The following is a 16,770-nucleotide window of genomic DNA, read 5'->3' on the forward strand; positions in this document are numbered from 1 at the left end:
CCGATAAGATTGCCCTGCCCCCAGTTGACTGACAGTCTGATTGTATCTCAAGGCAAACTCGGCCGTCTTTTTATGGTGTGTGTGTCTTTGAACATCAGTGCCCAGATGTTTCTGTGTGTGTGTGTGTGTGTGTGTGCGTGCGTGCGTGCTGGCTTAGTGAGGCATGGGTCTCGCGTGCCGCCAGCTCTTTTTCCATCTATCTGATCAGTGAGAAGTGAGAAGAAACTGATTGATGGCCTTCATTACCAGAGAGGCATCCAGGCGACTGACTACTGTTTCATCTGAGTGGCTCTATAACAGGAGATTATACTCTGCTGTAGCCACCAGCTCCTACCAGGCTCCTCCGAGCAGAAACGACTCTTAATGTTGTCCTCATTGGACAAAAGGGGACTGTTATTGAGTGGTGTGGACGGTTCATAATGTTCAAACTAATGGTAGAGCCGTGACTTTTTTCTTCTTCTTTTTTTTTTTTTGCTCGCTGCAGCATGTGGCCTAACTCTGGGTGAGAAAAAAAAAATCCCCCAGCCCTACTTCAGTCCTAATTTGTTCCACTTAACTCGCACTGTAGTTCCTCCTGGTTAGGTTATAATCAAGAGAAAATGAAGGTCTTAACGTACAGTGTAATGCTTTGACTGCCAGGGGATTTTCTCTAAGAATTTTAAACACATTCACACTGAAAGGCCCTTAAACACAAGCACACCTTGATTTCGCTGATGTGCATTTTTGGTGGGGCTTAAATGTAGCAGAGCTGATAATGATTCATGGGCCCATCTCTAGGTACCTCATTAGTCCGTTCCTCTACAGTAGCTGAGCCCAGCCCATCCCGCCCCACACCTTCTCCACACCTGCTTAGCTGCAGTGCCGTCCTCGGCGGGCCCTGGCCCCCAAACCGTCTGTTATATGATCCTTGTCCAATGGCGGTGCGGTAGGCACAGTTGGTCACAGTGGTGGTGGCTCCACAGAGGGCCCCATAAAATCACTCCGCCATGTCACAGTGGGCCATCTGCTCGGCACAGTTGCTGATGAACTCTGGGAAATCTTGGCACACACACAGACACGCGCTCACAGACTCTGTCCTGCTGGTTTCACACACGGGGCGGTGCTCTGCACGCTTTGATGTATGAGAGATTTGGTTTGGAAGGTAGTGTGCTGATGTGTGTGATGAGGTGACGCGACGTGCGCTTCTTTTCCATACACTTTATCCATAGAAGCAAGTGAGTTCAAGAGCTGTTTGCACACAGTCACATATTCATGAGTGTGCCCGCGCAAAAGAACATCTGTGTATATGCTGGCATAATTTAGCCCAAAGGCTAATTCCCCCCCAAACCAGGCGCCTTATTCAGAGTGATCTAATAAGGTAATGGCTTCTGCCTAATTCAATCCGGCTGGAAGCGGACGGTGGATTTGTGATTGTCATCGGGGATTAGTCATCAGGGGTGTCAGAGAGAGGGACCTGAAAGTCCCCCTCTGTCTGTGTCAGTCCACAAACCAAAATCTCATTTCATTCCTAATCAGCGCGTAGACTCCAGAAATGAAAATTGAATCTAGTTGTGGCTGATGTCGCATTTATCCCTCATCAAAAATTATCATTCTCTGATATACCTCCATGATCTCAGTCTCTATTACCAGCCTTGCTCCCTCAGTATCAACAGTTTAATTGAACGGGGGGGAAAAAGCGGGGAGTGGGGTAATTTTGCACTATTATGATACCTAATATAAGTAATATTTTCAGTGGGGTGTTTCAGATTTCTGTTGGGAAATCTGTTTTAAACAGCTGAGGGTTTATTATTTCATATCATTATTGGATTGTCATTATATCTCCCTCATCCAATTGTAGTACACTATTTTTTTAATGTTTTGTCCTATTTCTTTGCACTGGTAGTCAAAATCTTAAGGTGGAGAAATCTTACGCCCCCTCTGTGCCTGTTCTGCTTTGTTCCAGGTTTCTTTACAGTCTACCTTTACACTCATTTTCACATTATCGATGTGAGAATGAAAAAGCAATAATGTGCTCCATCGATACATAAGATTCCCATTTACAGCAGATCCTTGACCGGAGGCCGAAACTAATACGAAGCGAATCTCATTTTGACTTGAAAGAAGTGCTTCAGAAACTGAAATATCAGGTGGCAAATGGGAGGTAACATTAAGTGACAATTATCTTTATTGGAAAAAATGATGGCCTGGCAGCTTGCAGACATTCAAATCATTTGTACGAGTGCGTGCAACACAGGAAAGTATTGTAAATGTAAATGCATTGCAGTTAGCATATAGTATGTGTTTATGTGGTTACAAGACACTTGCTTTTTTTCCTCACTCTCAGGTGAAGTGCTGTAAATACTGGCCTGATGACACTGAGATCTACAGAGACATCAAGGTGACGCTGATAGAGACTGAGCTGTTGTCGGAGTACGTCATCAGGACATTTGCTGTAGAGAAGGTACATTTTAAACATTTCAACTAAGAGATTTTAAACAGCATGCATCCTTTTTCACAATCAGCCTGCTGCGCTCTCACATCCGTTTAGCAAGGACGTGCTCAGTACCAGACCTTGACTTTTGGCTATTCAGAAAGCTCCTCTGGAGAAGTTATGGGTTATGTGCTTAGCTTGTAAGCACCTTGAGCAAAGTTGCTAAGTGCTCCGTTGTTGTGTATCTTTAAAGTTTCTTTTCCACTTTATTAAAAGACAACTCATCAGTGTCATAATAATATGGCTTATGGTGCCAAGTATGGTGTGTTTTGAAATAGTATTGATATTTGTATTGCAATACATGCCGTCCCCACCCCCACAGACCAGATGAATGGGCTAGAAGCACCACATGGATTGTACCAGTTTTCACTGGGATTGTTCCAATTTTCTACAAACAAAAACGTAGGCTCCCAGAATTGAATGAAATATAATAATAGGAAAGGTAAGAAATTCTAAGACGATATAAACAAAACAGTGTAATGAGAGTAATCTAATGCATTTCTCAGTAGCACATTAGCCCCAACACTGCTGCCAAGGAAGGATAGCACATAGTTCACTTTATCTACTGAGAGTTTTCCCAGTGGAACCCTCTCTAGCCATTAGGTTCCCGGCGTTTAACTTTAAATATTGGTTAATTAATGTTAAAGAACAAAGTCAGTAATTTAGGTTGTGATGACATTTTATGTGTTATACTGCGACTTGTTATTACCCAAAGCAACAGGCAGTGAGTCCGCCCATAGAATACACTTAAATTCCAACTTCCTACAACTGCAGGAAATGCTGTTTATATGTTAAATATGTTATACACTTGTCTGTGTAACATGATGACTCTGTTCCTCAGAGAGGAGCTCATGAGATCCGGGAGATTCGTCAGTTTCACTTCACAGGCTGGCCGGACCACGGCGTGCCCTATCATGCCACAGGCCTGCTGGGGTTTATTCGGAGAGTCAAGTCCAAGACCCTGACCAATGCTGGGCCCATGGTGGTCCACTGCAGGTTGGTGTGAGCTGGAACTGACCATTCTGTTTTAAATATGTCTAACCAGTTAGTGTGCAGTTGTGCATAGCAGTTCACTGTCCTAACAAGTAGTTAATGGTATTTTGTAGTATTTTATTTAGTCTGTAGGTTGAAAACCAATAGTGCTCTGCTTAAAACATATTTTAATTATGCTGTACTTCGAATGACCCACATTTTGTGTCTTACACTAAAGCCTCTAATTTGTGTTTTTTTTTTTGTCTTCAGCGCTGGAGCCGGCCGGACAGGCTGCTTCATCGTCATCGACATCATGCTGGACATGGCGGAGCGGGAGGGTGTGGTAGACATTTACAACTGTGTGAGGGAGCTGCGCTCACGGAGGGTCAACATGGTCCAGACTGAGGTACGGCAAATCTGGTCCCACACTGGCCTTAGCAGAGCCTGGGCCTGTCCACAGAGACTCCTAAGTAAAATATGGAAGAGTGGGGATGCAGCCTGACAGGCTGTTGCCATCAAAGGTGGATTAACTAGTATCTGCAAGTGATTCTTAGCATAAGCCCCACTTCTCTGGTGCTCCAAAACAAATGCGTAGAATTAATAGTAAAGGAAGAAGCACTTTTACCAAAAACGTATTATTTTCGGGGAAAATGAGTCATTGCCTGTCATTTGTTTTCCATTAATTCTGCAGCGTAGGTGATCCAGGAGTTAAAGTTTTTAACCTGTTTGCCAGTGACTGATGATGCCCAGTATCTTTTAAAATGCAGCAAATGTTTTTTTTTTGTTGTTTTTTTTGCTGCCAGTCACTTTAAAGTGCCAGTTCAAGTCTTGCATATGTCAGAAAGTGGGAATATATTTCATTATTTAGCCAAACAATAGCAATATTAATTAACCTCTATCTGATGACTAGAAGACAAGTGCTCTTCTCCTTTAGCATGCTTGAAATATCATGTCAATGCTGTTTGTTTTTACAGCAGATGTATTTGTGGATTTTATTGTACATGATGTAGTCGTCATTCATGCCACCTTTTACATTTTTAATGATCACTTCTTACAAAAGACATTTATTGGGATGCACACCCCAACTATTTCCCAGGATGCTAAGCACACATACTTGGCAATACACGCTATAATAAAAGGGTTTAGAGGCTTGTAACTGACAGCATTTAGCTCATATTGATGGCTGAAAACATCCCTGGCTCATCCTCCAGCTTTATGCCAGTGTGGACTACCGAAGGACTTTGCGCTTTTCTGAACACCGGCCATCTGGAGGTGTCCATAGTCTCGTTGAATGCATCATTTCACCGTAATTCCCTTTAAATCACAAGCGTCATTGGACTTAATGGGCAAATGTTTCATCGTTGACGTCGGAATTGAGATTTGAGTAACTGGAGACCAAATGTTGTTCACCCTGAGTCACTCTCCTCAAGTTCAGTGACCTTCAAAGTGTGTGTATGTGTGTGTTTTCCCTAGCAGGTGTTCAGGCTCATTGGCACAGCTCCTCAGCCTGCAGCCAGACACTAACTCTCCAACGTGGTTTAATCTGTCCACGGAAATGAAAAGCCTTGTTGTTGCTTATAGTTTATGAGCTCAGATAAGATCTATCAATCTGTGGTTTCTGATTTGAGCGCCCATCGCCACTGACTTGCTGATCCAGCCCTCTCTGGTCGAACCCATGGGTCAGCAGTTCACTTTCTGCACTAGGCTTAACAAATAGCAACACATGTTTCTCTGTAAATCTGTAAATCAGTGACCCCTGTGCATGTGTGCGGATTTTGGTCCAAAGTGACAGGGGAGTGTCAGCTGAAAATGTCACTTCAGAAGAGATTTACATCAAGCCTCAAGCTGTGTCACCCGTTCGACTGCTTGACTGACTGATGGGAGGAGGAGGAAATGTGTCGCGATTTCCTGTTACGCTCTGCATGACGTTAAGGACGGTGGGGGTTTGTCTTGGTGTTGAGACGTCAACCTTGTTTGTGTCTTGATCATGACAATAATGATCATAAAATCTCAAACTTCCCACTGTCACTGGAGTTTGATAGGGTCATGAAAAACCTGAAGAGGTCAAAGAATTCAAATACCTTCATTTGGTCTCTAAATATTTTTAAGGTTTTTAAAATGTCATGGAATTTTGAGTTTTACAAGAAAATGAAATCTGTGTACCAAAAAATGCAAAAATATGTAATGTAACCTTTGAACAAAGACAATGACAAATATTAGTCATAGAAACCGCCTTGGGGTAAGGAATAATCATGGTAAGGTCATGGAAAGGTCACTGAATTCTTCTAGCAAAATGCAGAGGAACATTGGCCCGTGTATTTCTGTTGCTACCACTAGTAAAAATAAACATATATCATATGTTTTCTACCACTTTTGTCCATTTTTATGAGTTTTAGAAGTCTGATAGATCCGCAATGAGGATGCTGTTTTTTGCAGGAGCAGTATGTCTTCATCCATGATGCCATTTTGGAAGCATGTCTCTGTGGCGACACCACTATACCAGCGAGCCAACTGCGCTCCGTCTACTATGACATGAACCGCCTGGACCCACAGACCAACTCTAGCCCCATTAAGGAGGAGTTCAGGGTGAGGAGATTTTGATATAATAGGACATTAGATAAAAACAGTGTATGCGAATCCCTAATAAAACATTATCTCAAGTTCAGGATAAGTTCAAAATAAAAGTAAACATGTCTCTAGATGAATGGCACGGTCTCCCCCTGGGCCAATCAGTAGCAAATATATCACTTTAATCGGTGATAGTAGCACCCCTCCTTGGACCAATCAGTGTTATATGAGATGCATCATCCTCCCAAGTTTCATCACAGTCCCATCAGGGGAGTCAGAGCTATCACTAACGTAACTGATTAAAGAATTGCATTGTTAATTACCATATTGGGAGATAATTAGCACACACAAGACCCAAGTGCCTACGTTCCTGTGTTAGTATGACAGTCTATAATTTTGCTTCAACCTGACAGACGCTGAATATGGTGACTCCCACGCTGCGGGTGGAAGATTGCAGCATTGCCTTGCTGCCCAGGAACCACGAGAAGAACCGCTGCATGGACGTCCTCCCTCCAGACCGCTGCCTCCCCTTCCTGATCACCATTGATGGGGAGAGCTCCAATTATATCAACGCTGCGCTCATGGATGTAAGAGTCAAACACAGAGAAGAACATTGCAGATTTTAAGACTATTTGCTTGCATTTCTGTGCAGAGTCACTTAAAGGAGCATGGTTTGGAGGCTTCCTAATTGCATCAGTGGAAGTTTAAAGTGGTAAATTGACACTAACTCACATGGCAGGAAATTGCAGCTGGCCTTCTTTGTGTGAACCGAAACTTTCCCATGTGTTGCTATTCTTGTCAAACACTGTGGTCAGTCATTGATTGATGGTCAATGGAAAACATCGCAGTTCGGTCATCATTTAGCACTTAAAGACTTCCCTCAAGGACTAAATGTACTTGAGACTTGACTTGCAGTGGTCTGACAGATTTTCCCCAAAAGAGCTTAAAAACACCTCTGTCTTGAGGTCACATTAAATTGTCCGTGATGGAGCAGTTATATGTCACAATATCTAAAATGCAGCACAAGACAACAGAAAATGCAATGTATAGCTATTTTCAAGTGATAAATTTATTCAGGGTGGACCTTACAAAGAACACCTTGACAAAGCATGTGCTCAGTGATGGACTTTTTGGCTCTTGCAGGGACTGAGCAGGTGACCTTTCAGGTACAGGATCCTCTTATTTAGCATAGGCTACCTGAGGGAGCCAGAAACCACTTTAAAAGCGCAGCATCCTAATATAATCCCCCTAGACATGGATTCTCCATTAGAAAACAACACCCAGTGAGAGGCAGGTCAAAGGATGGAGGTCATTTTAGAAATGGTTATAGGTTTATTTTTGGTAAGTTATCAGCTTACATACTGTATAATATGCATGAGATGTATTCAGTGATAGTTTTTTTAACTTGTGCTTTTGCTTTTGGCTCTATTTCTCTCTCTGTCCTCCAGAGTTACAAGCAGCCTTCTGCATTCATAGTGACCCAGCACCCATTGCCAAACACAGTAAAGGACTTCTGGAGATTGGTGCTGGACTACCACTGCACTTCCATAGTAATGCTCAACGACGTTGACCCAGCCCAGGTAAACCCGACCTGATATGTGTGCACAGACACTCACACACAAACAATATACAAAATAATCCTCAAAGGATATTGCAAGAAGTGTGCTCAGAAAAAGATGACACATGGAGCAGTTCCTTTCATCAGAAGTCTGCATCTAATAAAGTCACACAAACAACGTGGGAACTGGATTCAGAGAAAGATTGCTTCTTCTTTTTTCTCTGTCTCAAGTGTGGACCTAAGGATGTATCGGCACTGGCAAGCACACAGTATATGTGTATACAGAATATGTTTGAAATGAGGTAGACGCTGCAGAGTGGAAGAGGACTTGCCATGAAAGCGCGGGTAGATGGAGAGACAGGCCTGTGGAAGAGACTCTCCAGATTTCTCAGCCCGAGGCTCTGTCATAACACCCGGGGATCAAAGCCTGAAGCCAGCCTCCTCTCCCCATCCAAATCCCCTTTCCCTAGGTGACTGACTGACTGACTGACTGGCTGACTGGCTGGATAGAAAAGGCCTTTCATTCAGTATTCTCACTGTAGCCAGCCAGTCAGCCAGCCAAGGAAACAGCACAGGTGGAATGGAGGGGGGGCAGGGAGGTGTAGATGGAGGCGGGGGAGGTGGAGGTGCACTATCTTCTCCATCAGCATCTTTGTTTTTGCATCTGTTGAATTTGTCAAGTTTTGACACGCTCTCAAAGGAAGCTAGAGAGTGGTGCTTTAGCTGCCACACAGACCGTATATGTGTTTGTGCTCCTTTTGTGTTAGAGAAAGAAAGTGAGCATATATTTGTTTGTCCATCTGTATGCATGTACCCAGGCCTGTTATTTGCCTTTTTCTCAGGTAGACTCTTTTTTTTCCCCCTTGTTTGTTCATGACTGTGTGACTCTGCATGTGGGCCTGTGTGTGTCAGTGCAGAATCTGTCCATCTGTGTGTGTACACTTCCAGTAGTCTGATTTAGTGCTATGAAGCTGGCGGCGTGCTCTGCAGGTGCATGGTCTTAACTGGGCTTTCTCTCCTGAGGAGTGGAAATAGGGAAGATTTTGCTGTTCTTATGATGTTGTCCCAGGGGTTTATTTCTCCCTATGTACTTTTCAACACTCTTCCCAGACCTGTCTATCAATAACTGCTTCTTAATGCTTTTAACGAGGGTTACAACTATGAGATATTTTTATTTACATGAATCCATTGATAGTATTTTCAAATAATTTACCAATTGTGTACTCGGTAAACTGTCAAAAAAAAATAGTAGAGGAAAAAAAAAATCCACACAAATTACTTAGAGCCTAAGGGGACATTTCTAATTAGGTTTGCTGTGTCCATCCAGCATTTCAAAAGTCAAAAATATTGACTTTACAATATTTAATGAATTTAATGTAAAACAGAGAAAAACAGTCAATCGTCACATTTCAAAAGCTGAAACTAGATTTTTTTTTTTTTCAGGGGGTTTTGCTTGATAAATGACTTAATCAGTGATTCCTAAAAACTAAATATGATTTGATTAAATAATGTAGGCTATCCGCAGTGTGTCAGTTGAAACACATGAACACCATGGGTTGCGATGGGTTGCAGTTGACAGCGTCTGAAACCTAATTAGTTAAATAGGAAGCAAACAGAGAAGTAAATTAGTAATAAGAAAAGCAATGAATAAACAGTTTGGACTGTTTGGTAAAAGTAATGATCAAATTGTACAACAACTAAAAGTAATTGCTAAGTGGTTAAAATAGCTATGGAATTAGCAGTTGAAATGGTTAGCTAAAAGCAGTGGACGAATGGTTGAAATAGTTGAAACATAACTTTGGACAGTTGGTGAACAAGCTAAATGTAATGTGCAAATAGCTGAAATAGCTAGCTTAATTATAAATAAACAATTCAAATAGCTAAAAGTACTGGATAAACAGTTGAAAGTTAGCTATCAGTAGCAGATAAATGATGATTACTTTAGCTCACTATTTCAACAGTTTGTGTGTGAATGTAACGGATATTGTTAGCTAGCAGTAACAACTAGCTAAAAGTAGCGGGTAAATGGTTAAAATGTCTGGCTTTAGCCGCTAGTAATGTGAATACAAACTCAACTAAACCAACCCAGACACTGACAGTTCAAGAATCAATTCTAACTGTATCTACTTTATATTGTTAATAGCATTAAATTACGTCCATTTCAGATGAACACATTTGAAACATGAGAGGTGGTGTTGATGAGTGCTGGAGTTCATCTGACTGTGCAGCTTGAGAATGACTTAAATTATTAATCTCTTATCAAAAATGTCAATAAATTATTTATCCTTCAGCCAACTTATCAACTTACTTTTCTTTATCATGTCTGTCATAATAGAGACAATTTGCAGACTTTTCTCTCGGCCAGAAAAATAAGGGAAAAAACAGCTTTAATGAAAAGAATGTGTGCTTTATCTCTGAAGAGATAACAACAATTAGCCAAGGTTTTTGAGGAATTTCTCTTTGATTTATTGAACAAAGCGTCAGATGATTAGGAGAAGGTTCTCATACTTAAAGCACATCTGTGTTTAGTTTTTGGCCTCTCAGAAATAGAGTATTTTCTAGCTTTTGACTAAATGTTCTCCAATGAAGAAGAAATTCATCAAATTTTAAAAACAAATCACTTCACTTTATTTCTCTCTACCTCTTGTACCTTATCATTTGTGTCCTCAAACTTTGGAATTGCACATAATCCGCTTTAACATCTGTGTATAAAGAGATGAAATCAGTGTCACTGGTGTCAGTCAGTATAATTTGGATTCCAAAACTAATGAATCATCTTCCACTTTCTTTGTTTTTCTTGTGTGTTTTTCTTTTTTTGTCTGTATGTGTGTGTGATGGTATATCTGCATTTATCTGTGTGTGAATGTATGTGTGTGTACATGCCTATTTTGTTTAGTTGTGCCCACAGTACTGGCCAGAAAATGGAGTACACCGCCACGGACCTATCCAGGTGGAGTTTGTCTCTGCCGACTTGGAAGAGGACATCATCAGCAGAATATTTCGAATCTACAATGCAGCACGGGTACGGGTACACAGTAGGATCATACTTAAAACAGCTGAGGGGAAAAGAACAAACACTGCATTTATATGAGCAGGTTGACGTAGTTTTTCTGCTCTAGTGCCCTTTTTTTTAACTTTTGTAACTTGTTTGCCTTCTCTGTGGTGATCACAACATCCAGTTACACCTCTCACGTCCCACACGATGGCCCGTCCATTCAGACTTTGCAAAGTCAGAGACATTTTGTTCTTTAACTATGCCTCTGCACCAGTGATAATGTGATTGCTGTAAGTCTCATATCTTTTAGACAGCTTGCAGAATTTCCACATGTACTTAAAAAGGTAAAAAAAAAAAGTTGAACTCGCTGAGTTTCCTATCAGTCAAAACCTTTTTGGTAGAGCAGGAATCTGTCTCAAAGAGTTGTTTCTGGATCATTTTACACTTTCAGGCCTCAAGTTAATGTACAAATGAAATCACTTTTTAAAAACACTCACAACTAGACATATTGAACCTGTGACATGGGCTTATATGTTGACATGCTTCTTTTTTAAGAGGACTTGTGCCAAAAAGCATTTTTGGCTCTGGATGCCCCTGAAATGGAGTGATGTGTGCTTGATCACAGGTTATGGCTTTTAGTAGTGTCAATATGTATATGACTGATGAGCAGTTCAACCAATTTTTCCTTGTCAGATTGTTTAATTTGAATTATCTTTGGGAGCCTCAGATGGGAGTATCCAGTATTTCACAAGCACAAGCAAAAATTAGAGAAAAAAAGAGAGAAATTTAAGTTTTTTGTTCTTAAATCATCTTGTGACCCCTCAGATTTGTCTTGGGACCCGATGGGGAGTCCTGACCTCTTGGTTGGGAACCACTGCTCTAGATAATCCACAGAACCAATTTTTTGACTGGAACTAATTTCTAATGATGAAGTAGTCCCTGTAAAAGCATGTTGTGTCCAGACAAACTAAGTAACAGAGTGTGGTTCTGGAAAGACAAGTTGTTAAACAAGTTTTTAAGTTTCGCATTTCAGTACTGTGAGTACCACAAATCCAATTTAGTACACTTGCTTTTCATTGAAGAGGAGGCACAGAGCTCAGAGGTGTGTATCTCATAGCTTGGGCAGATAAAACCAAAGCTATCAGCTATGTAGTTATTTTGTAATGTAGGTGAACTGACCCTTTAACTCTGAGCTATAAGACATCACTGCACAGACAGGTTCCTGACCCATGTCGGCGTCTCCTGCGCTCACCTGCGTAATCTCCTTACCTCAACAGCCTGCCTAGGGTTGTCAATAATCATTCCTCATGTTACTATGTTGTAACATCCCCTGACCGACAGAGGCACCACCAGCATGTTAAGTGCAATACAGTGTAATCACACATGATCACTGACAAGTGTTATTGATCAATATGTCAGAGTGTGATTTAGAGCCTGTATCCTACGTTGCTGAACTGTCTTCAGCAGTAACTGTGTACATCTATCAATCCGTCTATCTGCCCTTATCCATCTCTTGTCCTACTTGTCGCCATGGAGGCTTAGCTTAGCCCTGCATCTTTACAGTCTGATTGCATCTTTGCACCACAGCGATTAACCCACCCCCTTCCCTGTGTGCTTTAACCTGGGATAACCGGTGTGCCCTTCCCCTCCAGCCTCAGGACGGCTACCGGATGGTGCAGCAGTTCCAGTTCTTGGGCTGGCCCATGTACAGAGACACGCCCATGTCCAAACGCTCCTTCCTCAAGCTGATTCGACAGGTGGACAAGTGGCAGGAGGAGTACGATGGGGGCGAGGGACGCACCGTAGTCCACTGTCTGTAAGTTTCCTCAACACTCAGTGAAGGAGGAAGTTCAGTCAGTGCTGGCATTAAAAATGAAACATCTCCACCTACTGACCGAAGAGCTTTACTGCATCAAAATGAAACCTGAACTCTGAAACTCCTCAGTCCACTATGAGCTTTACTATCAAAACTGAAATGTATTTTAATGCAGCTTAAACTGTATTTCATTTTCTAATGCTTGACTCTTCTGTTACAACTCCAGGAATGGAGGCGGCCGCAGTGGAACATTTTGTGCCATCAGCATAGTGTGTGAGATGCTCCAGCACCAGCGCTCTGTGGATGTTTTCCACGCCGTCAAAACACTGAGGAACAATAAACCCAACATGGTGGACCTACTGGTGAGGAGCCCTTCCAGCAGTTAGATGCTTTTATGAGACTTGTCTGAAAATGTGTTATTTGTAAAATATTGTTAGAGTTTGTTGTAACTTCCTCAGAGTACCGAGTGATTTTTAAAGGGGCACTCCACCACTTTGTGGAAGTGGTATTCTTGTTGTAAAATATGTTTGGCTTGAGGAGCTGATTCTCTCCACATTATGTAACTTATTCTTGACAATTGACAAAATATGGAGCAGAGCTATCTACAGGGTGTTCTGGTGGACTACAGTTTAAATCTTTAGTTTGAATGTGGCCATGGACCTTTGTTGAATTTTATTATCTCTTTCCCTTTCCCCTCATTTTCTATCAGCTTTCTTTTGTCTTCTCTATCCAATAAAGGCATAAGAAAACAGATAATTTTAAGAAGCAGTCTGCAAGTTTTCAAATTTTGGCTCTTTTTCAAGATTGTTTTTATTACACTACACATCTCCAAGTCTGAATTTACAAACGGAAAAGTGGACAACTATCCCGGGGCCCCAAGAGCCCCAGCTTCATTATCATGCAAATGTTTTGTGGTAATTTGATCAAGTATAACCTTGGTAATGTGGAAATATGCGCTATGAAAGCTCAATATCAGCTGACGTGATATGTGCTGAACAGTTGTCCTCTGCAAAATGTAGTTTTAATCGCATTATTTCGGTTCATATTGTGTTTGTATGATTCATATACATAAAATACTATGTGTTTACTCAAATTACCATGCAGCAAACCTCAGGCCGGATAGTATGCTGCTGCTCTTTTCATTTTGTCTCATGTTCCTTCTGTTTCATCTTGTCTTCTAGGACCAGTACAAGTTTTGCTATGAAGTGGCACTGGAGTACTTGAACTCTGGGTAACTCAGAGCTACTGAGCCCACCAGAGACTTAAAGTTTGGGACATTACAGACAACTGCAGCTCACATGTGTGCATCGTGCTAAGTGTGTGTGTTACCAACCCGACAGGAACAAGGTACACACACAACCATACATGCAGCTCCCTTGACCAGCTCGTTCCTTCTTCTGGTCTTCAGTTGGTCTAGATGGGAAAGGTAGCAGAGGTGTACAGTGTTAAATATCGCCGCCTGTTTCTGTCAGTACCGGCTGAGGAAGCCAGCAGGAGCGCAGTGAGTTTATTTTTTGTTCCTCTGCAGTGAGCCTCTCTGGATTCCTCTCTCTCTCTCCGTCTCTATCCCTCTCAGCCGCCTGTAGTCCCGTGGTTGTTGCCTTGACCCTCATTGGACGACGAGCATTAAATACTTACCGGTTTTCAGTGGAATGCGATATGCTGTACATAATGCAATGTGTTCATTTTATTCTCTCTGATTTATGATTTTTTTGCTCAGCTCATTATTAAGAGTCATTAAATGCGGGAGCTCAAAGCCTAAATGTTACTAAATGTCCTGTAAACTTATGACTTCTAGACGATTACTGCTTCATCCTGTATGTTGGGGACAGCTGGCTCAGTCTACATCTGCTTACCTTATTTCCTGTACAGGGATCCAAAGCTTTATTTGCACTTCCATTGAATTCCTGTTGTGCATATTGTACATATTTCTGTAGATTATTTATTCACGGTATGTACTTTTTTTGTGACTCGCAGTAAGTGACAATCATAGGTTTGGTTTATTGACTGTATCGTGTGCTTTTGTTTTTTTGTTTTTTTTGGTCATCTTGTATGACAGATCAATTCCATTGTAAAGAAAAAAGATATTATATAAATGTATCTACAATATAAACATTGGAATATGTATTCCTGCCTCTTTTCTGAGCGGAGCTGGAAAAGATGACATTAGGGGGACATCTGTTGGAGAGATGAGGAAAAACACAATCACCACCAAGTTTACAGCTTTTAAAGGTGTCACAGTATTAACACTTTTCATTAGTTGTTGTTCTTAAGATTACAATGACGACTTTTTTACAGTTAGACTAGTACGATGACTGGACTGGACGATGAACACTTTGAAACACAACCAAATTATTTTCTGACAATGCTTTCAGTCAGCATTTTAGATCATATACTGTATGTGTGTGTGTGTGTGTGTGTGTGTGTGTGTGTGTGTGTATATATATATAGTAAAGAAGCAGTCTAAATGCAGGGCTGCAGTTAACCTGGTTTACCTTTTCTTTTAAAATTAAAATTGAAAATTAATTATTATAAAATTATTTTAAATTATTTTAAAAAGTAAAATCTAACTGGTATAATTTCTCTCAGCTTAGGGCGATGTGAATTTTTTTGTCGCTGTTTTTGCCAAATGACCGTCCTCAAGTAAAGGCCTTAGATTACTCAGCTGCAGAAGATGGACACACTAATATGAACACCCATAATAATACACTGCAATTCAGTGCAGCAGGCCAGCAATAAATACTTTATCTTTGAGGGTTTTACTAGAGAGGTGTTGATCTGAGGAATTTTTTGAGACTGTAGTAAAAGGTGGTTCATTGAGATTCATTATGTTGTAAAGTTTTTCTCTTCATAAAGAAAAGATTCACAAGCACTACAACCTTGAAGAAAATTTCATCATTCGTTTCATTCTTTACATGTTAAGTGTTCAATATCTTTGAGAAGCTGGAAACAAAACCGACACTTCAGTTTCTTACAAATTACTTAATTGCAATACGTGGTCTTTATACTGACTGATCTGCTTCCGAAGTCCTTGAGATTGTTTTCAGAGTTAAAACAAAGGCTGACTCCTGAAAAGCTTGTCAAGCACTTGAAGCACAGTGACAAAAACTTAGCTCATGCACCGATGGGTGATTGGCAGAATGTAGAGAAAGGTGAAATGTCTGTGCTAAAGTGAATATATAATGGACATTATGTGGTGTGGTTTCAGGAGAATTTGTATGTCCATTATACATGGTAGCTTTCAGGAGAACCACCAGAACAAATATCAGATAGGGAAAATCTGGCATTTCTAGAACCCTTGTGAAGACCTGAGTCCTCTGATTCGTTTGGGTGTTTCTCCCCCTAGTGGCGTCCCTGGGTACCTTTCATGAGCCTTCTCCCTGAATAACTGCTGAAAGGAAGTGATTCATTGTGGCACAATGTTCAATATTATTCAGGTCAGTTTTCACTAATACATGTGATTAAAACAAAGCTATTTTGTTTTGGGCTGTGCCAAGATTTATCCAAAGATTTTACAGCTGAGTGAGAAAGGTGCTTGTAATACTTAGTACAAATATTTTAATGGAAACTGTCTCTCCCAGCGCAGTTGGAAAGACTGGAAAGTCTAAAAAAAGATCAAACTTAATTATATGGGAATCCAACCAGAGACAGGGATACAGCTATTAACTGCTGGCCAGCAGACATAATCATGTCAGCTTTAAAAAATGAACAAAGTGGAGGGAAAAATCTCTGATAATGTCTTCATACTGCAAAGAGTGAGGAACCAGCCCACATGGCTTTCACTTTAACATTCAATACAGGTCACTCCACATACATGTGTAGAAAAAAAACTCTCTAAAAATGCTGATTTAGTCAAAGCTGTGTTGCAGGAGTGATGTTCTGACCACTTGTGTATCTGTTCATTTCACTACTCTTTGTAGGAACCTCATCATGGGCAGGAAAATTATTGGTAATTAATTAGGAAAACAACTCTGCTGACCACACATTTGACTTCATGCCGCAAAACACCAACAATAAAGTGCCTTATTGCTTTAAGAGTCAGCACCATTGAAGTTTTAAGTCTCAAAAGTCCAGGACACAAGCTTGACATGCTTATTTCCTGACTGTGATCTCTCATGCTGGTATTTAATGATCTCAGTAAACAATTCTAGATCTGACTGAAGCTTTCTCTCACCCTCCACATCAGAAAAAAACATTAACAGCTTAATTTTTTGGTTAGGTTTGCTGATTGTCTTTGCTTTCAGTGACTCTATTCTTCTTACTCTGGTGCACAGATTTACAACTGGAGTCTCCCCAGTTTAACCACAGTGTTATAGTCAAGGGCAAAGCAGTGGAAGAAATGCTCTGTGGATTGCACTGGCACCCTCAATTTGTGATGCTTGAAACACTGA

At 41.0% G+C, this 16,770-nt stretch overlaps 1 protein-coding gene across 3 annotated transcripts in view; it reads left to right on the forward strand.

Moving 5' to 3' along the window:
* The window catches only part of LOC121193182 (receptor-type tyrosine-protein phosphatase mu-like), a 141,044-nt gene extending 126,655 nt beyond the window's left edge, over positions 1–14,389 (forward strand). For 2 of the 3 annotated variants that reach the window (XM_041055377.1, XM_041055379.1), the window contains 10 exons: positions 2,324–2,440; positions 3,312–3,466; positions 3,713–3,848; positions 5,879–6,028; positions 6,424–6,597; positions 7,459–7,590; positions 10,465–10,590; positions 12,216–12,379; positions 12,606–12,741; positions 13,561–14,389. In XM_041055377.1, coding sequence (XP_040911311.1) covers positions 2,324–2,440; positions 3,312–3,466; positions 3,713–3,848; positions 5,879–6,028; positions 6,424–6,597; positions 7,459–7,590; positions 10,465–10,590; positions 12,216–12,379; positions 12,606–12,741; positions 13,561–13,614 — 1,344 coding nt within the window. In that variant the 3' untranslated portion in view covers positions 13,615–14,389. The remainder of the gene's footprint in view (positions 1–2,323; positions 2,441–3,311; positions 3,467–3,712; positions 3,849–5,878; positions 6,029–6,423; positions 6,598–7,458; positions 7,591–10,464; positions 10,591–12,215; positions 12,380–12,605; positions 12,742–13,560) is intronic. The other variant, XM_041055378.1, reaches the window with a different exon arrangement.
* Positions 14,390–16,770: the final 2,381 nt, after the last annotated feature.

This window comes from Toxotes jaculatrix, chromosome 14, assembly GCF_017976425.1.
Source record: "Toxotes jaculatrix isolate fToxJac2 chromosome 14, fToxJac2.pri, whole genome shotgun sequence".
In the NCBI taxonomy this organism is placed as follows: Eukaryota; Metazoa; Chordata; class Actinopteri; family Toxotidae; genus Toxotes; species Toxotes jaculatrix.